The 23846-nt window shown below is 51.5% G+C and overlaps 1 protein-coding gene across 7 annotated transcripts in view; it reads right to left on the reverse strand.

The window, feature by feature from the left end:
- The window catches only part of PTPRT (protein tyrosine phosphatase receptor type T), a 1099906-nt gene that overhangs the window by 18777 nt on the left and 1057283 nt on the right, over nt 1–23846 (reverse strand). For 6 of the 7 annotated variants that reach the window (XM_081556965.1, XM_081556964.1, XM_081556963.1 and 3 more), the window contains 8 exons: nt 22782–22818; nt 21373–21470; nt 17962–18078; nt 15317–15471; nt 12810–12945; nt 10646–10795; nt 9018–9191; nt 5485–5616 (listed from right to left, as the gene is read on the reverse strand). In XM_081556965.1, coding sequence (XP_081413091.1) covers nt 5485–5616; nt 9018–9191; nt 10646–10795; nt 12810–12945; nt 15317–15471; nt 17962–18078; nt 21373–21470; nt 22782–22818 — 999 coding nt within the window. Of the gene's footprint in view, nt 1–5484; nt 5617–9017; nt 9192–10645; nt 10796–12809; nt 12946–15316; nt 15472–17961; nt 18079–19008; nt 19069–21372; nt 21471–22781; nt 22819–23846 lie in introns of all 7 variants that reach the window. The other variant, XM_081556968.1, reaches the window with a different exon arrangement.

Raw genomic sequence — 23846 nt, forward strand, 5'->3', positions numbered from 1 at the left:
CCCACACCTGACTCCGGGCTGATGAGAGGTGTGCTGGTCATCCCCTGCTGGTCCCTCCAGCGCCCCCACAGCACTTGGGGGCAGTGGGACAGGCCGCCTGGACCCGGCTCTCCCATCCCTTTTGCCTCCAGCTCAGCTTCTCCCTGTGGCTTGAGGGTCCTGGTGTCACGGTTTCAGCTGAAGATGTCTCCAACCTGTCTGATGCCCAAGGGAGTCTGGGAGGCAGATGTTACTTCATTGGACCAGCTGCTCCATGGGTATTGTGGATTTTTTGTGCCTCTTTTGTGCACTGCTGTGTCTAGGTTAGTGTTCGGCAGGTGGAAGGTTCACCATAAATGGATGTTGATGAGTGCCTGATTGAATGTGGACCTTTAAGAGACCTCCCTCTGCCTCTGCAAGCCTCCTGCCGCTGGAGGGATGCTCATCTGCCTTCTTGGCTCTCTCCACTCTGCTCCTGATGGACCTTGACTCAGACATGGATTTCTCCAGCTCAAACCGCTTTCCAGTCCCGTACCCCTGGCTGATTCTGGATTTCCCCAGGATTCCAGTCTCATACTCTGTGTGGGCTCTGACCCCCACACCTCCAGGTCTGAATTTCCATTTTCAGTTTTGCTTTCTGTCTTAGCTTCCCAGGGTGGCTATACTAAATTACCACACATGTAGTAGCTTAAAACCACACAAATTTCTTAACTAGGGGTTAGAAGTCTGAAATGAGTCTTACAGGGTTAAAGTCAAGGTGTCAGCTGAGCTGTCTCTGTCCCTTTCTGGCATCCCCAGGAGAGAGACCAGTCCTCATCTCCAGTCTTAGCAGCTGCCAGCATCCCTCAACCTGTGGCCCCATCACTCCAATTCCTGCTCCCATCATCATAATCTGTTCCTCACTCTCATCCTCCTGCCTCCCTCTTATAAAAGACTCTAACAGCAGGCCCACCTGGATAACCCAGGACAATCCACGTATTTCAGGATCCTTAACTTCACCACACCTGCAAAGTCCTGCTTACCACGTAAGATAATATGTTTACACATTTAGGGATTTGGATGTGGACATCTTTGGGGGGCCAACAGTCTGCCTACCACACAGACCCTGCCCACAGCGGGGCAGTGAGGATTTCCTGAGTTTTCTGAACAACATGGTGGGTGCGGCCTGGCCATGAAGAGGGCATGTCTCTGGTGTCTGCTCCCCATGGACTCTGGTCTAACTGTAGAGCCCACAAAGGTGGAAGAGACCTTGTCAATGTACTGGGTGTGATTGAAGAGGTTCTTCCTGATCTGCCCGTCAGAAACCACAGCATTGTTCACTGGATGTTGTGGTTAGATATTGCCAGACTAATCTGACCACAGCCCTTTGGAGTCCCAAAGAGCTTTAAAAAAAAAAAACTCTAAGGTCGATGAAATTGCCTTGGGAGTCTTTATCTCAAGCCCCCACTGCTCATAATTATCTTTGAACAGCAGTCACTATGGAGAATGGAAAGATACCTGTGGCTGGGGGCGGCTGGCTGAATGCCGTGGTATAGGATTCTGAGTGGAAGCAGACAGATTTGACCAGCGGTGCAAGAAAATAAAGCACTTGGGAATCTCATCCTCTGCGCTACCTTATTTTGCTACAAATTACAGAGAGTCGGCAACACATGCCCTTACCAGTTGGTCCCCAGTCAAACCACAAGATGTGGCACTGGTCCTCTCGTGAGCGATCTAACAATGCTCAGGACCCGTGGCAGACCTGTCCTTGTTGCCAGGCTGGCCAGAGCCACCACGGGCTGCCTCGGCGTGGGCACACTGGCGACAAACGTGGATGCCACTTCAAAGCACCGCCCCGCCAGGTGCTGAGGGTGGCTTTTCTGATGCTCACGCTGTGTCATTGTTTATTTTCGCAAGGCGCCCAGCTGTTGTGGTGATGATATTTATATCAATAAGTGCTCCATTCATCTGCTGATTTCAGGGGAGGCTTGCCAGCTGCATATGGCAGCCAACCTCAGGGCACTTCTGAGCCTGATGTCTGTGCATTTAGAGACTTAGCTCTCAAAGCCTGCACCGACAGCTGGGGCTGAAAGATCTTCATTCACTCAAGAGCCACCCTTGAACAAGGGGGTCCTATAGCCAGTGACCTCGACCCTCTTGCTTTCTTATATATACCAAAGTGAGGTTCTTTGAAACTCCTCTTCTGTGCCTGACCTCTGATTTTGCAAAAGGAAGTGTTGGAAAAAGGTTTCTGCTTCCCTCATGGTTTCATGGGTTCATGTTTCACTTTTTTAGGCAAAAGAATAGGGTAGTGATGCCTTCTGACTTTGGAACTCTGCAGGGGTCTTTGTTTTATGGTAATCTGTCATATTTCATGCTTATCTCAGATCCAGACCTTCCATTGTTTGGGTCCTAAACCTTGGGAGTCATCCTTGCTTCCTCTTTCTCTCTCACATTCCCTTTTCAATCCAGCAGGATATTTTGTTGGGCTTACCTTCAGGATATACCCAGAATCCACTCCATTGCTACCACCCAGGCTCAAGCCAGCATCACTTGTCACCTGGAATAGTACAGGGGCCTCCTCTCTGTCTTCTTTGCTTCTACTCTTAGCAGCCACCCTCTCCCTTTCTGGCTACTTTCAACACAGTAGCCAGAGGGAAGATGTGTTAAAAAATCAAATTACTTTTTCAAGTCCCTCCTCCACTCAGGACCTGTCAATGGCTTCCCATTTTTCTCAGGGTAAACTCACAAATCCTTCCTGTGACCCCACCCCACCAAGGCCCCCAGGAGCTGGCCCTGCTGTGTCTCTGCCCCGGCTGCTGCACTGTCCCAGTCGCAGTGGCCTCCATCTGTCCCTCCACCACACAGCTCTGGTGCGGGTCGTCTCCCTGCTTAGGATGCTCTTCCCTGAGATGGGCACGGGGGTGCATTCTTATACCTCCTCGAGCTCTGTGCTCAGCTGTGACCTTCTCAAGGCAGCCCACCCATCACTCAATTACAGGTGCAGCCTGTGCCCCAAACCAGCCTCATCCCTGCCCTCTTATCTTTCTTTTTCTACACACTTGTTACCTTTAACATAATTAAGGCCATTACAGAGTGTTTGCTATTTGTTGTCTCCCCTGCTTTAGAATACAAGTTGCACAAGAGAACAGCATTTTGTTTTGCTTTCCCTGTCATGTTAATCCAAGCACCGTGAATAGCTTCTGGCAAATAGCAGCTACTCGACAGATGTGGATGGAACGAGTGGACGTTCTGCTGAAAGAACGACTCCTACATGCACATCCCAAGTTATGCTCAACTCTGTCCCCTACTACAGTTGACCCTTGAGCAACACGGGTTTAAATGGCACGGGTCCATTTTTATGCAGATTTTTTTCAACAGTAAATAATATGGTGCTACAGGATCTACAGTCCATAGGGTCACAAAGAGACACGTCTGAGCACGCACACAAAGGATCCACAGTTGAATCCATGCAATGCGGAATCGCAGATATGGAGGAACTTTGGATACAGAGTAACCAAGGATACGGAGTAATGGTGAAGACAGAGGAGCTGCATCACAGAGGAACCCTGTACTTGGAGGACTGACTATATATTATAAGTGAATTTTTGACTGTATGAATGATTGACGCCCCTAACTCCTGAGCTGTTCAAGCTGTAATCAGCTCCCCTCCCTGCCTTCCCAAACTTCCTGCTGCTTCCCCCACTCCTCCCCACCTTCCCCATCTTGGCCAGTCGCATCCCAGAGGCCTGATGGCCCACACTAGAACCCCTGTCACCATCTATGACTTCTCATTTCTCTCTCTCATCCAACAGCTCCCTAAACCTGTAGACTCAACCCTGGAAACCTCTCCACATCCAACCCTAATTCTCCTGCCTCCTCCCAGCCACTTCCTCAGTTCAGGTCAATCCCTGCATCTTCTGCACGTTTACAACCATCTCCTCCAGTCTCCTGGTCTCCAGGTTTTCCCCAGACCCTGTTTTCTAACAGGAGTTCTGCCTCCGCCCCACGCCTGCTTAAACTCTGCAGTGTCTCTCCTCCCTGCACAGCAGGGGCTTCCCACCCGTGCTCCCAGGCACACCAAGGACTCCACAAAAGTGCCAGAGTGGCCAACTTTCCCTGCCAGAAGGGGCACCACGAAGCCCAAAGACTGGTGTGGGTGGAGCTCCCAACCCCACCCCCGCTTCACTGGTTCGTACCTGTTTCTAAGGTTGGGCGTGCATGAAAACTTCCATTCTCAGAAAGGATGCTATTTGCTTACGGAGTAAAAGTCTGATGTTTACAATACTGCAGGCCAAGACCCCCACCACAAGGGCAACCCTCTGCAAGCTGGCTCGGCTATATTTTTCAGCATCACCACCCTCTTCTCCTCCTGACATACCCCCCTGCCCCGCAGCACCGCCCCCAAAGCCGTCCTGCAGACGAGCGGACACGGTGACCCCACCAGGCCTTTGCCTTTGCTGTCCCGCTGCTTGGAACACCCTTTCCCGGCGACTTCATCCCCCGCATGCCGGATCTCTGCTGCCTTCTTCAAGGCCAAAGTCACCTTCCTTCTGAAGTCTTCCCTCACCCTCTGGGCAGAATTAATTGCTCCCCGTTCCCGGCCAGCACAGCACTAGGCGGCTGACCTCTATTAGAGTGCTGCCACACGAGGGGGGGCGGCTGCTCATCTGTCTCTGTGGCAGGACTGTGAGCTCCTGGAGGGCTGAGACCACAGTGCAGGCCCATTTGTTTCTCTCCCCACACACGGCCTGCCCAAGGCGAGGGCTCATAGGGAGCCCTCTGAGTTCCTCTGGGCTCTTTCGAGACAAGAGTAAGGGGATGGGATTGCTTTTGAAAACCCTCAAAGGCCATCATCACCGCCTCCACCCAGAAATGGCTGCCCTGCCATTGGGGTGTGAGCCCCAGAAGCTGCCCCACGACTGGTGTCTGATGCCCCAAGTACAGATATGTGCTGCAGGCACACGGTGCTCGGAGCTGGCACGCACGTGGGGGAGCTAAGGCACGGAGGCTGCAGGGACACAAGGCTCACCCAGGGCAAAGCCAGGCCTCAGTGGGGTGACCAGGGGGCAAGGGGGCCACGGTTCAAGCCCCCGGCTCTGTCAGGCCGCGTCAGAGAGCAGGGGAGTGGTTGACCGTGGCCAGGTGTCAGCTAGTCTGCAGGCCTGGAGAGGCTCAGAGCTGGAGGAGGGGGAAGACTTCTCTGCGAGCTCTGCGTGATTCGGAGCAAGACTCTAACCAGTGCCTGGGAGGGTGGAGCAACAGAGTCTGGTCCTGGGAAGCTTGGGGCTGGACAAAGCCCATAGGCAGGGGGAGTCACTGCTGGAAGTGGGGGTGCCTGGCAGGGGATCCCCAGCCTCTGCCAGAAGTTGAACGGACTGGCTTGGTGCTCCCTGCCAGACAGTGCCCATCGGAGGGCACCTGGGTTGGGCAGAGGCAGCAGAGGGCTGTCCCTCCAATCCTTGGGCACAGCTGCCCGAACACGCCTGAGCACCCAGGGCCGGGCCTGGCCAGGCCTTCTCTTACCTGGGAAGTATCCAGCTCATTCAGCATCACCACGGAGGAGCAGTTATAATCGAACACCAGCCTCCAGAAGTCTGCCACGGTGTTGGGGAGAGGGTGTTGCGTGACCACGAAGGCGGCAGGCTGCTTGTGGCTCTGAAAAGAATGATACAGGCCTCGTGAAATATACACCCGTCAGCAATGTTCTGACGAGGAGGCCCAGGAGGCTGCCAGAGGCCCCTGAGTCTGCCAGAGAGATGACACAAAGCACCCGCCCGTTTTTGTCTCTGGGTGCCCCGGTGGCAAAGGGGACCTTCTCGTAATGAACTCATTCTCCTCCCAACTCAGACATTTCATTGGCAAGGTGTCACCTGGGAAGGGGATTATCCAAATAAATTATTTATGTCTTGGAGCTCAGCAAAGAATCACCATTATAATATGAAAGATCCTGGATGCATATTTGTTCTGCTGGCCAAGATACTTCCTGGGATAAAAGGGATATTTTGTGCCCCCGTGCCCACAAATGCTGGAGGAGAGAGTGGCTCAGTCCAGAGAGCCTCCTGAAGGGGCTTATGGTTCAAGAGGCTCACTTCTGCCCAAAGCTGGAATGAGGGCTGAGGTGGCCTGGTGGAAGGTGGGCATGGTGTCCTGTGAGCCAATGGGGCAGTGAAGGTGCCCGGGTTTTAGAATCAGGCAGACCAGGTTCAAACCCAGCTCTGCTGGTTGCACATTATAAACCACCCATTCATCCATTTATCCAGCCAGCCACCCATTCATTCAAGCACATTTATAGAGTGACTTTTTTAAAATCAGTGCTGTGCACTGGCAAGTTATTAGATTTCTCCACATCTCAGGTTCTTCAACTGGAAGATGGGATTCATAACTCCAAAGGCATGGCTGTAGTGCAGACTGAAAAGATATGCAGATGAAAAGAGCAGCAGTGAGCCCACTGGCAGGGCGGGAACATCCCTTACTTGGTTCTTCATCCTTGGCTTTTAGTATTGTGGCCAACACACTAGATGCCCAGTACAGGTCCAGAAACAACTGAATAAACTCAGTCCTGGGTTACAGGTGGGGGACCGAGGCCCAGAGAAAACAGACTGAGTGAGTCTGGACTACATCTGAAGCTTTATCTGGGTGCTATTTCTTGCAGTATCTGTAAGAAGGTGTTTGAAAAGATTGGGGAATGTCTGCTGGATTAATGGTTTGTAAAACCTGAGAAGAAACCCATATTCTCAGAAAGTTTTCTTGAACCATGGTTTGTGCCTGTTTTCAGTGGAGTTACAAACCAGCAGGAGGATGGTGAGGGAAAGAGTGTGCACACTGTAACCAGGAAAAAAATCTCTGGCAAAAAAACTCTGCCAAATAGGATACTTAAAAGCACTTGCTATTGTTCTGTTGTTTCCTGGTGGCAAAGAAAATGCTTTGAAACTGTGGATGCCACAGACGCACTAGGGGGTCTTGTCCCCAAGGGCCTTCTCCTTCCAGGGGAATGGTCTAGGAGAACTGAATCTAGGAGAACTGAATGCGGAGTTCCCCCCAAAGCCAGACTCCAGCTGTAGACAGCTAGTCTGCAGACATTTCGAGACATGAGAAAGAATCTAGGCTTTGAGAGTCAAAAGTCTCGGGGTTCAGACCCCTGGCTCCACCCTTTCTGAGTGAGCTGACCTGCAAGATAGTCATGGAAATTCTCTGACTGACCTTCACTACCTCATCTGGAAAAACAGGGACAATCATACCCAAATACAGGATGAGACAGTCTATGTCCGGGGTCTAACATGCTGCCCAACACTCAGTGAATGGTAGCGTTCTTTCCTTTCTCCCTGTCTCTGTGATAAATGCTCTATTAGGCCAGCACGCCTGACAAAGCCTTATCTGAAAATATGTTCGAGATCCGTGCTCCTGCCGGGTTTCGGGGATCAGCCAGCAATCCATTTCATGGATAACATCATCCTTTACCAGGGGAAACATTAAAAATTAACCCAGAGGACTTCATATTTTTCTGCTAGGAGCAAAGCTGCCATGGTTACCAGATAATGCACAGGCTGTGCTGGAATACAGATAAGGACTTTTTTTTTCCCTGTAAGAAAGGCAAAGACCCCAGTGATGGCTCACAAGAGAAATGCCCTCTGGACAAAGAGAATATAATCAGCATCAGAGCTTGGCAGAAGGCATTTGACTCCAGGCGGCATCTAACCTACTAAGTAGAGGCCAGGAGTGTGCTTGATCCTTGGAAGAGGAAGGCAAGGAGGGGGAGCTTGGACAAGTGGGAGACAAAGCTGGGAAGAGCTTGGAAGTGTGGGTGCACCCCTAACCCCATCTCTCACCACACACGCACCCACATACACATACATGCATGCACTGATCTCGGAAGACTCCAAGCTAAAGCCAGAGGTCTTCCCTCCACATCCACCTGTTTTATCTGATCAAGCAAGCAAGAGTCCTTGCTTCTGGACCGAGCCAAGTTTCCATGGAGGACTTGGGCACCCTGTGGGCAGAGGCCGGGGAAGGCCCCCCCACAGCTGAGACAGGCACTGATTTCTAGTCATCCCTCTGCTTCCAACACTTAGGATGCTTGGGGAGAAAGTTCCAGAGAATCAGGGGGTCAGAGAGTTGGTTGGCCTTGACCTCAGGAGAAAGTACCCCATGTTCCTTCCTGTTCTAAGAAAGATGGAGGTTCATGGGGGCTGAATGGACTTGATTTCAGGCATAGATAGGGAGAAGGACCTGGAAGGCTTATGTTGTTCTTGGTCTGGAATCTTGGGAGGCAGGATGTCTGTGTCTTACTGGATCAAGCAAACTGAAGAGAGGCTCAAGGAATAAATTCTAAAATGTAAGATAGGAGTCCTAGGTTCCGGTCTTGCGACTAGTGCTCTGTGAGTCTTTCAGCGAGTCTCTCTGGCCTCAGTTTCCTTTGCTGTAAAGTGTGTGGACGAGACCAGATGATACACGCTTCCTTCCTGCTGCAAACATCTCTACACCCAGAATTGGAGGGGTCACAACCGGAAGTAGCTAGAGGACCCAGGAGAGAAGTGTTCGAGTCAGGAGCATGGACCCTCTGAGGGAGGAACATGACCCCCTCATCCCAAACCAGGCCAGGGTGAGTGTGGCCTTCTTGGACTTGATGCTGGGAAAGCAGGAGGCAGTGCCACTAACAGAACAGTAAGAACCTGGCTGGCATGCAGAATGTTTCCTTAACCGAACTTCAGGCTGACAGTCAGCTTGTAGGTAGCAGGAAGGGGGACTGGTCGGGTCTGTAGCCTCACTGTCATGTCATGGGACTCACTTTAAGCTTTTGATCTATTCTTTCCAGGATCTTTATAAATGCAAAGCAGTTAAAGGCACAGCGCTTAGATACAGGTTTGTACCAGAGCCTTCAGGGGGAGAAATGTCTTTGGGACCAACAAGATCAGAAGGAGAGGCTGACCGGAATCGGGGCAAGGGGAGGAGGGGGGGGTCAGGGCCCATCCCCTGGGGCTGCAGTTGCCGCCTCCCTCAGGAAGAAGCTTTTCCCTGGAATGCTAGCCAGGAGCTTTCCCCGGTAGGGCTCAGCTTACATCCATCAGTGCGGCGTTGATGTAGTTGCTAGATTCTCCATCCACTGAGATGAGGAAGGGCAGGCAGCGGTCCAGAGGCAGGACGTCCATGCTCCGATTCTTATCATGGTTCCGGGGCAGCAGTCCGATGCTGCAGTCCTCAGGCCGGACACGAGGAGTCACGATGTTGAGGGTCTGAGGGGTGCAAAGGCAGATCGGCAGGCATGGCTTAGACAGTCTCCCCTGAACAAACGCAGCCTGACCTCCCTCCATCCATCCATCCAAGCCTGCCCTCCAGACCCTCTCCCAGGACTGTTCTCATCTGTGGTGACGTTCTGTCATCTGCTGGCTGATCCGGGCCCTGGGGGCTGAGAGCCTCTGCCAGGGGCTGGGGGACGCCTCTGCAGGGCCAAAATTGCAGGGATGGCATACCCTTGTGGGGGCTCAGACCCAGCCTCTGAACACCTGCCCATCATTTGACCTCAGTTACTCCTTTCAGCCATCCTGCATGAAACAGAGGTCACAAGGTGGGGAATGGGGGTAGGGAATCTCGCAATGACTTTTAAGCCTCACTTTAAGTGTCACAGACTGAGGGGAGGGATTTTGTCAGCATGTCCCTGAGACAGAATGTGTGAGAATGGAAAGATGCTTAGATGAGTTGCCCAGGATGGGTGAGGGACCCCCTGGGAGGGAGCTCCAGCATGTGTACAAAATTTCAGGGCTTGTGTTTGGCAGAGTAAGTCCGGCAAGTGTGGGACCAGAACTGAACGACCCCAACCAACAGACTAGATGCTCTGTGCAACCATCAGGGTCCGAGGGCTCCATCCTTCCCCCACTCAATGCTCGGTCTCCACTTGGATCAACCAAGTCTTTTTGTTGGAAGTAGCACCAGACATTGACCTGGCTGGGGTATCTGCCCATGGAACCATGGACCTGCATTGGCCCCTTTAGTCCTGAAGTGTCCCTGTTCCCCCTGCCTGTTCTCAGCTCTTGTTGCCCAGATAAGACCTTACACTGACCTCGGGACAATGGGCCGGACTCTGGTTTTGCCTCACTCAGTGATTCAAGTCCAGGCCTCCAGACCAAAGCTGTCACCATTCTGGGCTCCAACGGACAGGTCTGCTCTGTCTGAGCTGTGCCCTCAATGATGCTTTGCAAAGTTTAATGTGCATCTGAGTCACCCGGAGATACTGTTAAATCACAGACTCTCGTTCAGTCGGGCTGGGTGGGACCCACATTCTGCGTTTCTAACGAGCTCCCAGGTGACGCTGATGCCACTCGTCTCGAGACCCCACTTCTGAATTGTGAGGATCAAGGACACGTTCCAATTGTGCAGAAATATTGAGACAACCTGATTTCCTCCAGGGATGAAAGAGCATGAAATTCACATCTGTGTGTATAAACTTGTCTCCACCCACAACCTGGACTAGAACTAAGTAAAACACAGTGTTTGGTGTCAGCAGTCACTGAGTGATGGGCCGGGGAGTAGTTGCTCATGGCACTTGCTGTTCTGAAATTCCTTCTCAACTGTCTTAGAGCTGCAGACACCGGAAGGATACAGACACAGCCGTTCTTGCAAGCAAAGCCCCAGGACTGTGCTCAGCGGCACTGAAGCGGGCTGGGTCACGGAGCCTGGGATGTGCTCGTACCTGAAATTCGTCTTTGATCTGGCTGGAGTTGGTCTGGGGGTCCAGCCTGCTGATGTTGTAATAGAGGGAGCGGAACTCACACACTGGGATGGCCGTGTTGCCGCAGAGACACGCTTCCAGGATGGCGTCGTGCACGAACACGTACTGTTCCTGCCAGGTTGAGTGGAGAGAGTCAGGGTACCGGGGGGAGCAGGGGGGCCTGGAGCTTGCTGTCCATAGTCCACCCTGCGGCGCTGAAGGGTGGGCATGATTCATGCTGCAGAATCACCGTTTTCTACCCTATGACCTAAAGGGCCAAGCAGCTGTGTTTCTTGGTAGCTGTCTGAGCTGTGCTGAGTTTTGCTCCCTGTGTAAGATTGAACAGCAGAATCACTAATAAAAATCAGAAACTTCTGGAAAGGGGCTAATGGTGTCCTGCCTGTGGCCCATCAGCTTTCACCTCTCCCTGCTGAAGGCTGCTCACTGCAAATCCCCCGAGGTTCATGCCAAGGGCCTTTATTTCTGGCCCTGGAGGGCACACCTGGGCTGTGTGTGCAGGGCGAGCCAGCAGGCCTGAACACTTCCTGCCCTGGGAAGGAGGCCTCAAGCAATGCCAGGTGGAGACTTGGGGGTGAACGCCTGCATTCCCTGTCTCTTGTGCGGGAGGCCTGAAGAGCTGCTCCTCACCATCTTGGAGTTCCCCCGGCAGGACTGGGCTCCAGCGGTCCACAGGGTCAAACAGCTTGTAAAATACCTTCCCGGTGTTAACGAGCCCTTCTTTCAATTCCACACTCGCCGACCAGTGTGTCTTGGGATCGGCCTCCAGGTAAACCACTGGCCCTCCACTCTTGGTCTCAGGCTCTGCTCCAGAAGCGTGGGTCACACCCACTTCTGCCAGTCCAGCTTTTTGCACCTGCCCCAACCTTCTGGACACCATCCCCCTTCTCTACACCTTCAAGGTCTCATTCCCTCGGGAGAGTCTGCTCCAAGCCCACCAGGCAGAAGCTGGTGCTGTTACTTCCAGGCCCCTAACAAACATTTGTTGAGTGACTATTCTGCAGGACTCGGCCCATCTCTTTATATGAAATGTTTACCAGAGGCATCATGATGCTCTTATTAGAATGTCTGTCTCCTCCACCTGACAGCAAAGACCATAATGCATCTAACACCAGGCAGCAGACTGCCTTCCACGTGTACAAACCCCGAAACAGATAAAGCAGCCTCTTGGCTTTAGCAGCCTCGCCAAGAAGCCTGCAGCCCAGCCTGTGGGAGCTGGCTTGGAGCCCGCAGCAGGGTCCTAGGGTCTAGCAGCCTGTAAGTGAGGGGACTGTCCGCAGCAGAGCCAGCGGTGACCGGCCAGGCCCAGGACCGTGGGGGGATTTCTCCCTGTAGGCTGATAATGGATGCAGCTCTCTTATCTGCCCAGTTCTGCCACCCAGGCACCTACAGCCGCATTAGAACCAGAAGATGGGGAGACCAGGGCTTCCAAGAGTGCGGTCGGCAGAAAAGGCTTCCTAGGGAGACAGTGCGGTTCAGGGGAAAGCATTTCTGTTTCTTCATTTATAAAATGGGGGTACTAGCAGGAGCTACCCCTTAGGGTTGTTGTAAGGAGCAGAAACAATACCCTGAATACAGAGGACCTGGGGTGATGCCTGGCACAAAGTAGGAGCTCGGCAATAAAGAAGAACTCCTGCCCTGTCCCTCACATCTGGGGCTCTCCATCCGGACCCCTGGAGGCCTGCCTCTCCCTTGGGGGCCCTCTTGGAGTCCCTGGTGCCTGGCTCAGGAACTTTACCGAGTGAGCCGTTCCTGCACGGCCTCACGCAATCCTCAGCACACAGCGAGCATTCAGTCAATGCCAGTCCTTTCCTTCTCTCTCTTCTCCTTCACCCAAGGCAGGGACCCTATTCAGAGAATACCTGAAACTTGCCATTCAGTCACTGCTTAGATGCCCTCAGAGATGGGGCCCCTAGCACCTTCCTCGTTGCTGGGAGTCCTTGACCTGGGGGACCTCAGGCTGGTAGGGTTGTCCTAGCTTCTGGGATGGTCCCACCGTAGCCAGCCACGTATCCATCCCCTCCCGTTTCTCCCATGCCCAGGTCTCTTTCGGTAGGATGCCTCCACCCCTGGCTCCTCCTTGGCCAGGGCTTCAGGTGGCCAGGCCAGCCTCCGCCCCGAGACTCACCTCTGTCTGCACGAGGTTGACCCTCTGGGCCCGGAGCTCACGCACGCAGTTGAAGATGTCCACCACCCCTTCGTTCTCAGCCATGTCGAGCATGGTGTCGATGGCAATGAAGCAGCCAGTCCTTCCGGCTCCAGCACTGCAAGAGAGGACAGGGGTCTGCATTAGGGACCCTGGGGTGGGGCCAGCTCTGTCCCCGAGGACCCTGGGGACAGGCAGTACCCTGCACAGGTCAGAGAGAATGCTCTGAATCCCAGTGTTGCCAGGAGACCCTGAGCAAGTGACTAAACTGAGCCTCAGCTCTCTCTTTTGAACAAGCTGCCTGATTTCTATGAGCCTCAGTTTTCTCACATGTAACACTCCTTCCTATGGGGTGCTTGGGAGGACTGATCTGTTCATTTCAGCTTCACATAGCAGTTAAGCACTTACTATTTGGGGTCAGACCCTTGGGATCAAATCCTGACTTGACCACTTACTAGCTGTGTGACCTTGAGTAAATGACTTAATCTCTCTGGGTTTCAATACCCTCATCCATAGAACGAGGCTGATAATAATAGCATTAATAGCACAATCCATGTAAATTGCATGAAATTATGTTGATAAAGCACAATGCGTGCAAACTGCTTCGCCCTGTGCGTGGCTACACAGCCATTTCTCATAAACGGTTGCTACTTCTAGTCAACAAATATTTATTGAGCACTGGATGCTGGGCTCAGGAGTAGGGATGTAAAGATGAGTCAGACATGGTTCTCTCCCTGAAGGATTAACAGTCTGGGGAGGGGACAGCATTGAGATGCAGAGAAGAGTAATATTTTTATATAAGTGCCTACTGTATGTCTGGAATTCTCTTAGGTATGTAATATATCACTCAGTGTGTGTCAGTCGCTCAGTTGTGTCCGACTCCTTGCGACCCCGTGGACTGTAGCTCATCAGGCTCCTTTGTCCATGGAATTCTCCAAGCAAGTATTCTCCAGGCAAGTATACTGGAGTTCTAGCCATTCCCTTCTCCAGGGGATCTTTCCGACCCAGGGATCGAACCCAGGTCTTCTGCACTGCAGGCAGATTTTTTTACCATCTGAGCCATCAAGGAAACCCACACAGTATATGTTGGCCAACCCTTCTAATCTTCAGGACAGCCTTGGGACTGGGTACCATTGTGCTCAGGTGTGACAGGTGAGTTGCTATGGAGACACAGGGGCACCATGCAAGGAGGGCCTGATAAACACTTGCCACTGTCTCCTTTTTTTCCTTATGCCTGCTCTGGCTGCTCTCTGGGATATGGGACTTGTTCAGGTGCCCAGCTGTGTCCGACTCTTTGCGACTCCGTGGACTGCAGCATGCCAGGCTTCCCTGTCCTTCACTGTCTCCCGGAGCTTACTCAGATTCATGTCCATTGAGTCAACGATGCCATCCAACCATTGACGGTGAACATTTTACCGCCCTTGGATTGTCATGAGATGTAAAGCAGAGATATATGCGGAATGCTTAAGAGTCCAGAGGGTGATCAGTATGCCCTCCTCATCCTCAGTGGTCTCATCTGTGAAATGGGGTTTCTGATTCACACTTTGCTGTTGTGATGAAGGCACACAGACACTGCCTGAGAAAGGGGCTCTGAGACAGCTGTAGCCCATGGCATTTCTCCTTAATCTGGCTCGAGACCTTGAGTGATGTGGGCACTGTCAGGGCAGAGATAACCTGCATGCAGTTAAGAGCACACAGGGTCTGTAAAGATGGACTGGGCCCAAGGTCACACTGGCAAAGAGAGGCGCTGGGAGGGAGGGAGCGAGCACGCTGGCCTTCAGGTCCGGACCTCTGCCCTCCTCTGATTCCGAATGCCCTTGCCATGACACTGCATCTCCATCCAGGAGGATTCTAAGACGTGCCTGTCATTCCCAATGTGACTTTCTGGGTCAGAGCGGAAAATATCCCTTTTCGATAATAAGGTAAAACCTGACACTGTCCATTTTCTCTCTATGAAGGATCCTGTAGGCCAGCAATTGATTTTTAAAATAACAGCAATGAAGAAAAGCATACTTCCAGGGGGCACCCCACCACCATACCAAGGAGCTGAGAGTGAGCATCTGGTGAAAAATCATGTTTAATACCCTGGTTCTGCCACCTCATAGCTGTGCGACCCGAACAAAGCATCTACCTTCTCAGTGCCTTGGTTTTGTCATCTGTAAAATGGGAATGATAACAACGGCCACCTCTCAAGGTTGGGTGAGAAGTAAATGAAGTGACGTGGGTGAAATGCACGTGGACCAGATGCTGTCAGTGCCAAGTCCGTGCCCTCAGGGCAACAGCAATGATAACAACTGCTACTGCTACTATTACTGTGGTTGTTTAGACCTCAGGACCCTGGTCTCATCAGAAAGGGCTGGGCAGAGGAGACACAGGCAGGGTGCACTTAAAGCAAAGAATAAAGGCCACTGGACCACCCCCCTCAGCGAGACAGCTGAGCGGCAGAGGCCTCCTCGCTTGGGGCGGGGGGTGGGGGGGCTTTCACTTACCTGCAGTGGACCACTATGGGCCCGGCTTCCGGGGGGTTGAGGAACTTGACCTGGCGGACAAAGCCCAGAAGGCCGGTGGCGTAGCAGGGGACGCCGTGGTCGGGCCAGCTGGTGAAGTGGAAGAGCCGGAGCTCCCGGATCTCGTGGTAGCCTTTCTGAGGAGAGAACGAGCCTCTGTTCCTCCAGCTGCTGCCCCCCCCACCCCCGCCCTACCCAGCACCCACGGGGAGCCCCGAGGCCACGAGCAGCCACATCCAGCCTCTCTGCTGTCAGGGAGGACAAGGCCCTCAGAAGGTTAATAGGTGTTGGAGGGACTCTGCATCTGCCACATCCGGGAACTTGGGAAGTACATATGGTGAAACTGACCCTCTACTGCAGGACTTCTCAGAGCCTGAGCTGTGCTAACGTACACGCTGAATTCCCAAGGGGTCTGATAACACCCATGCTGTTTGCCCACAGGACCCTCTTTGGATAAACGCTTTATGGGACTTATATTCAGCAGAACAGATTCAGAAAAATGGTAGCCTTGACTACAAGTCCGAGTTGTTTCCAAGGGAATATGAGGCCTTTCAGTGATGGAGGCTGGTGTTCTTCAGTTCTCCAGTCTTGTCTACCACAGTCTCCATGACTTTCACAGTCAGAAAGGCAGACCTCTTTATTAATTAGATTCTTATTTGGGATAATAAAATATGAAACAAAGAAAAGCAGAACTTCTCTGGCTGCTGGGAATGGTGGGGTCTCATGCTCCCATCCTTCCATCCCCTCCCGCTTCACATAGACACGCTCCGGGCTAAACGGCGGTTCTCGACTAGTCCACAGTCAAGTGCCCCCTAACCACTCTCTCTACTTAGCAATCTCCTGAAGATATTAGAGGCGCTGAATAGGAAGGCTGTTTGATTGTTCATTTTTCCAGTCAAAAGATATTCAGGGCGGGTTTTCTGTGCCCAGCCTTGTGTTAGGCACTAGGAGGGTGGAACTAAAACCATAGTCCCTGTCCCCAGAACAGAGCATGGTATGATGGGGGAGGTTGGCCCCAAAGTGGACCTTTAATTCCATTAAAGTACAGAAAGGAGTGTGTAAGCCCATTAGGGAGAGGAGAAATCAGAGAAGGCTTCCTGAAGGAAGGAGTGCCTGACCTGAGTCTTGAAACATATTAACAGTGAAAATACATAGCTGATGTTTATAAAGCATCAACTATGTGCCTGTTACTCTTCTGATGACTTCGATGTATTCATTCATTTAATCCTCATATCATCATCTCTATTTTAGGGACGAGGAAAGTGGGGCTAAGCAAGGTTAGGGAATGTGTCCAAGGTTGCACACCCAGTAAGCTGTAAAGTTACAATCTAAAGCCTGGCTGTCTGGCTCCACAGTCCGTCTTCCTAATGTTATGATACACTGAGGCCTGAGTGACACACGGTGGAAGAGATGGAGGGATTCTGAGGCAAAGCGGCAGCTGGGGCAGAGGTCCAGGGACAGGACTTAGCCTAGCACGTGAACAGAATCACACATAGCCCGGAGCAGCTCCAGAGGAGACTGGAAGACAGGCAATGATGGGCAACGGGGCCTAGGGAATGGGAGGTTGCGCAGGGGTTCGATGCCATGGGGAGGATTCCCAGGTGGTAGCACAGAAGGGGAAGGGCATCACCAGATGGACACTTGGGGAGGATCACGGCAGCTGCTGCGTGGAGGATGGGTATGGTTGGGTGAGTCGGGGGGCTGTGTAGAAGGCACTGATGCCCACCCAGATGCTCTTTTCCTGGGCCAATGCACCCATCCCCAGCTCCCCTGACCTTGGCTATGGACAGCTCACAGTTACCCCTGCTTCACAAAGTTGCTCTCAGCTATACAGGAGCCATGCCCCTTGGGAGAGGCGATGGGCAGCTGGCATTCAGTGACTGACTAACTTGGTCAGTTTGCCTAGGACTGAGGGGTTTCCCAGGTATGGGATTTTCAGTGCTAAAGCCAGCATGGTCCTGGGGCAAACCAAGATGATGGTTTACCCTCGTGGATATGCAGTGGGGTTGGGCTTAGTGTACGGTTCTCAAAGCACTGACGTCCCAATGCTTTTGCATCCTCAGGCCTGTGGCCACTTGGATCATCAATACTGGTGTTTTTATAAAATGGCAACTATGGTTTTGACAACTAAAATGACTCCAGACACTGGTGGGACGGAGTTACCCCCAGTTGAGAAGCACAGGCCCAAAACATGTCAATATTTTCTTTCTCCTCCAGACTCTGCATGCGTCTTTCCCATTGCCTGGGATAGTGTTCCTCCTGCTCTTCCCTTGGCTGGCTCTTTCTCATTCTTCATTGTCTGCTTAAATGCCTCCTCCTTCAGGAAGCCCTCTCTGACCACCCCATCCTCCCATGGATTTCTGTTTCCTGCCTTGGCGTGTTTCCTCTGTGACTTTTATCACTGTATGTCCTTATTCTGTCCCTTAATCTAGCAAATTCCATTTGTCCTTCCTGCTAGAGGTGAGATCCTTTGGAGCAGGATCCACATCTATGCTGACTCCTGATCTCTCCCTGGTGCCCAGTAACGGATGGGGGCAGAGCAGCCCCTCGGTCACCATGAGTCCTGAATGAGCAAACAAGCTGGCTGGCATCGAGGGCAGGCTGTGCACAGCCGCAGGGCCGCTTACCTTCTGGACGGTGAAGGTGCGGATGACATACTCTGCCAGGGGCTCTGTTTCAATCAGGGTGACTTTGATGTCTCCGTAGACCTCCGTGTCATCGGGCCAGTAGCGCACACACTTCACCTGCAGGAAAGGACAGGGACAGTACGAGTGAGCAGATAGCCAAGTATGAGCGGCCGTCTCACCTGGCCTTCCCGTCCTAATAAACTCAAGGGTGACCTCAGTGGACTTGCAGTCAAGGGATTCCCAGCTGGCCAAGTGAAACTGTTAAGTCGCTCAGTCATGTCTGACTCTGTGCGACCCCATGGACTGTAGCCCACCAGGCTCCTCTGTCCATGGGATTTTCCAGGCAAGAATACTGGAGTTGGTTGCCATGCCCTTCTCCAGGGGATCTTCCTGACCCAGGGATCGAACCCAGGTCTCCTGCATTGCAGGCAGATTCCTTACCAACTGAGCCGCCAGGGAGGCCCTCCCAGCTGGCCAGGGAGGGCTGGGGAGGGGCAAAATGCACAGGGACAGGCTGGCTCCCGGAGGAGCCGGAGCTGTGGGGAATAAACGGGGTACCTTCCTTGGCCGAGTTCCTGGTACTTTTCAAACCCATGATCACACTACAAGATCAGCTAGATCTGGGTGAGACCTCCCCATGGTACAGGTGAGCATCACACTCAAATTGGGAGGTTTGGTGACTCATCCAAGGTCACGTGGCCAGTTTTCTGCCTTTGGCCGAGTCCTCTTTCTGCGATAGGCTGGGGCAGCTGAGTAATATCAGCAGAGATGAGAATAAAAGGTGGGAAATAGTGCAGAGGTGGAAGCAGACGTGGCTGGGAGAGGGACGTTAATATTACAAGGTGGGGCTTGTGGGCCAGAAGGAGAAAGGCTTGTGGCTGGGTAAAGGAAGCAAGGTGCTGGGCTCTGAAGGAAGACATTTGCCACTGCTCTCTGCCCCGCGCGTGGGTGCAGACGCTGTGAACAAGCAACTCCCACACCTGGCTGTGAGTCACATGCCGCGGGAGGAAAAAGATGGTTTTCCCCTTAAAAGAACAAAAGTATTACCATTCCAGGGGACGCCGCGCGGCCCAGAGTGGCATTTCCCACAGTGTGTCCCGCTGGGTGCTGATAGGTGTTAGGTAAAAAAAAAAAAAACAAGAAACAAAAACAAACAAAAACAGGTTTTGTGGTCAAATGAGTTTGGGAAATGCTGGATTAAACAAAGTTAAATAGCCCGCTTTTGCTACAGGACTGCTCAGCTGGTTGAATGTGCTAACGCTAATGTGCTTTGCAATTTCTCCGAAAGGGGCAAAGAGTCCACAGCATTTCCCAAACGTATTTAACCATGGAACCCTCTGCTAGCTAAGCATCCTGCAGACTAGCAGCCCATGGAACCCACTTAGGGAAATGCTGGTTTAGTGCAAGAGGGTGTGGAGGCAAGTGGATGCGCTGTTTGTTCTAACACTGTGTAGCTGTGTAGCTTCCAGGAAGTCCTGAGACCTCCCTGAATCGGCTTCCTGTGATGAACAGTAGCTAACACTGTCTTATGGCTTATACCCCCTCTAGCCCTGCTGACTAAGTCTTCTACCAATGCTTTACACAGATTACTTTAATGACTGGTCACCATACTCTGATGAAGTAAATATTATTATTAGCCCTATTCGTTTTACAGATGAGGAATCAGAAGCAGAGGGAAGCTAAGAAAATTGCTCAGGGTCAACTGTCAGTAAGGGGTGGGGGGGAGCCAGGATGCAAAGTCAGGCCATCTGAGTAATGACCAGGAACATCGTCCCGGACAACTGCTGGGAGGATAAGTGAAATAATGCATAACCAGTGTCTGGCAGAGAACTTGGCTCCTTCTTGGAACTCCATGAAGAGATGGCTCTCCTGTCCCTTCCTCCAATCAAATTAGATTCATAATCAAGGGAATCTGTCTCCAGTGGGGATATCTGTAGAACAGGCTAGAACGTGCCTCTGAATTCTTAAATCCTTGGCTGGATGTGTGGTCCACAGTAGCTGCTCCCTGGGCCAGAGTCCCTGGGGAGCAGTCTTGATCATGACCTCTAGAATGAGAGTCAAAAAGTCAAGAGATAGTGGCTGGGTTCTGCCTGAATGACTTCACGGCAGTTACTCCACCCCTTGGGGTCTATTCCTTCATCTGTAAAACTGGGGAATGGACTCAATAAGAGTGGGCTCAAAGACAAAGTCTCTTCTGGCCCTAAACTCCTATTAGGCCATGAGAGGTCCACAGCCCTGAGTTATGACTGACAGGCCAGATCCTCCCCCTGACTATTATCTTGGAGGCTGGGACTCCTTTAATTTTACTTGATTATCTGGTTCTTTCCAAAACAAAAACTTACCTGCACACTCTTTAGTTAGCGCATGTGATACGTAAAGAGCCCTTCTTAATTCTGTGTCTGTGCACCCTGCCTTGAAACCCAGCAGCCCACCCACACCACACATGCCATAGTTTATCAATTAGGTGAAAGTGAGTTGGCAAGAGCAGTCCCATTTTTAAGCCCTAGGAGTCGCTAAGGGGCACAGAGGAGAGAGTCAAGATGAACAGAGTGAGAGACCCTGAAGAATGTCAGAGTTTCGAGGAACAGAGGGTCGGATGCTGCTGAGAGACTGAGTACCATGAGAAGAGAGAAATGGCTGTTGGATGTGTTGACGTGAAGGATGCTGGGGACACTGACGGATGCTGGGATGGAGGGAACAGCTATTGGAGTAAGTGGAAGAGAACAGAAGTGAAGAAGCAGAACCTGTGTGTGGGTTTTCAGAGTTGGGCGGAAAAGTAGAGACAAGAGGAAGCAGTTTTGTTTGCTTGTTTTCCATTTTTAAGGGGGAAGGCACTCAGGATGTTTGTATGCGGAGGAAAATGATCTAGCAATGGGAAAGAATTACTTTCCAAGTGAGAGGGGAAGGATGAGAAAGTTTTGAGCGGAATCTGTGATTCAGGATACTAGGACTGCCTTTGAAAGGGCAAGAGTCATTTCTTCTATTGTATGAGGCTGGGTCATAAGAAAGAACCAATAGTCTACCACTGAAGGTCAACAGAAAGAGCCAGGTCTTATGGTCCAGCCTGATAATAAAGGGGAACAATGAGAAGGTGGTTGTAGACACGAGTAGAATGCAGCCCTGCGGTGTGAAGATGAAAGTTCACATCTGATGGCTGTGATTTCCTCAGTTTGCGAGATGACGGCATCCGCGGAGCGTGAGGGTGGAGAAAGGGGTGGGGGTAGGGCTTGAAGGGGAGAGACAGTCATTTCTCGAGTGTGAAGAGGAGGGGGGATTTCTCCCTCGTAGGGACCATGAGGGTGAAATGTGGAGCGAGAGGCGCTTGGAACAGAGAGATGCTGGGCAGCGGCATGCCAGCCAGCGGCACGCCAGCCAGCATCCTCTATCCAGGCACCCGCGGGAGGGGCTTACCCTGCCCACTTCCACGAGGTTTGTGACCATGACGATGCTGGCCGAGTTCTCCTGCCAGATCATTCTCCAGAAGTCCTTTACAGTCTCCTGCATGGGACCTGCCAACAGAGAACGGGACAGGGTCAAAGGCTGAGACTGCCAGGAAACAGACAAGAGGGCTGTCCCTCACGGCTGGTCAGGGAAGGCTCCGGACGGGTGAATAAGAGTGAGGTCAGCCTTCCCTGTTGGGCACCCAAGTAGCTGAGACTGAGGTGTGAGAACAGCCACGCTCCAACGTGCAGGTTTTGCACACCCGCAGCTCCTCCTCTTCATTGTCCTCCTGCTCAGACTTCTCCCAGGGGCTCCACTTTCCCACCCACCCACCATCTTGTATTTGGGGTAAATAACATAGCTTAAGGGAATTTTCAAAAATTGGGCTCTAGATCCTCAGTGAGAGATGGGAAGGAAATTGAGGTGAGGGTGGGGTGAGAGGGCAGAGGAGCCACCGGGAGTCAGGTGCTGAGAACACAAACAGAAGAAGCCCAATTCTGAGCTTGACAAATGCATTTGCCTTGAGCCTGGAGCCTGGCCAGAAAGCAGGGGGAAAAAAAAAAAAAAAAAAGAAATGGGAGATAGGATCTGAGAGTCCAAAGCAATTTCCTTGAAAATTTCTCTTTTAATGTCCTGGGCCTTCATTGTTTTTAAAATTACAAGAGTAATACATCCTTTTGATACAAAATTTGGAATGCCATTTCTCTATATAAATATATATGTATGTATTTACTATAAGAAGCATCGTATCTACTATAGGCATTTCTCCATGCCCTTAAAAATTCTTACCATGAAATATTTCATAGCTGCATAATTTTCCATAATATAGAAGTATCACACTTTAACAAATCTAACATTTGTTGGGCACTGAAGATTTTTTACTTGTTTTCCTAGTAGATAACACTATGAAGGGTAGGTATCTTTATATATGTCATTGCCCACATACATAATCACCCACAGGATTTCCTTCCAGAACAGTTTGAGAGGGAGAGTCATTTTTAGATCTGATAACACCCTAGTAAGTTGCTTTCTAGGAGAGTCAGCCTCCTGTTTCTTCTAGGTGCACAGCCATCGAGGTGATAAGGCATCATCAGCTCCAGCTGGGGATGGTGGGTACTGATGGCATGTGCCTGAGGCCAATGCTTTTGGTCCAGGGCCCATCTCTCTTGACCATTTCCCAGTGACACCTCCCTCCTTTCTCCCTTACGTCCCTCCCCAACTTCCATTGCTGAACCTGTCACCTCCTTCCTTCCCAAACAAACAAATGGATAACCTAAAGACCTCTGGAACCTCTCCAGCCCTGCTTCTATGCAACGTCTTGGCTGGTGGAAGCTTATTCCACTCCCCCCATGTAAGGCAAGGGCCCTTTTGGCTCTTACCTTGAGTTGCGATGTAGTGCCGAGGTCGATGGTACCCCTGGATGAGAAGAGAAAAGCACAGTGAAGGGCCTCTAGTCTAAGCTTGTGAATGGCACAGTACTAACGATTATCCTTTTCAAGGCTTGGTTTCCTTATAAACAAAATGAGGCTAGCATTAGACATTTCAAGTGGCGAAGATTAAATAAGCTAATGCATATAAAATGCTGAGTCAATCGCTAAATGTTAGCTGTTCTTATGGTTCCTTGTGAGGGGCCCCAAACAGGCTTGCCTTGGAGCCATGGACTGGGAGCCAAGATTGGATGAGCACCAGTTGTGGCCATGCACACCCAGAAAGGGGTGGAGAAGGAATTTTCAGGTTTCTGTGGGACATCACCCACCACCAAGCCTTTTCTGAGCCATGATTACATGCAGAACACTGTGCAAGGCCTCAGAGGGCACCAGAGGGAAAACAACAATTGTGTTGTTGACTCCTTGCATTAGTAACAATTAGAAAAGGAAAACTGGGAAGGCTGCCGCACCGCCTCTCTGCCGCATGGCTGGGCTTGGAAAGGGAGTTCCTTTCCCTGGAGAGGACCCCAGGTGGGTGTGACCCAGAGACTGATAAAGCCGTTTTCTAATTCAGAGACATGTTCCTGTACACTTCAGGGTCTTCAGTAGACCCTGCTGGGCTCTGATGTGGGGTTACTCTGGTGCCTCATCAGCCTAATCACCGGGAGAGGTTGAGGATGACGTTCTCTTCTGTCTGGGCATGGACTACATAGAGGGTCCCCTTTCTTGTTACAGAGAGGAAATGTATCATATTGGGTAGAAGTTCAAGTTTTGGAGACAGATCTGTATTTAATACATGACACTGAATGTTATCAGTTCAATAATTGAATGACTAAATGAGTATATGAATGAATGAATGGATATGTCTAAAAGATATAGATGCCAAATACAGAGCCTGTTGGTGGAAAGGTTGTTGGAAAGTCCTGAAATTCCACCTTTAATCTCAGGAGAAAACAAGTCTTAAAATTTCATGAACAAATAAACCATCAGTCCCAACCCAAGGCCAGTGTCACGGCT

The sequence above is a fragment of the Giraffa tippelskirchi genome, chromosome 13 (assembly GCF_054371585.1).
Source record: "Giraffa tippelskirchi isolate mGirTip1 chromosome 13, T2T-mGirTip1v1.2.pri, whole genome shotgun sequence".
Taxonomy (NCBI): domain Eukaryota; kingdom Metazoa; phylum Chordata; class Mammalia; order Artiodactyla; family Giraffidae; genus Giraffa; species Giraffa tippelskirchi.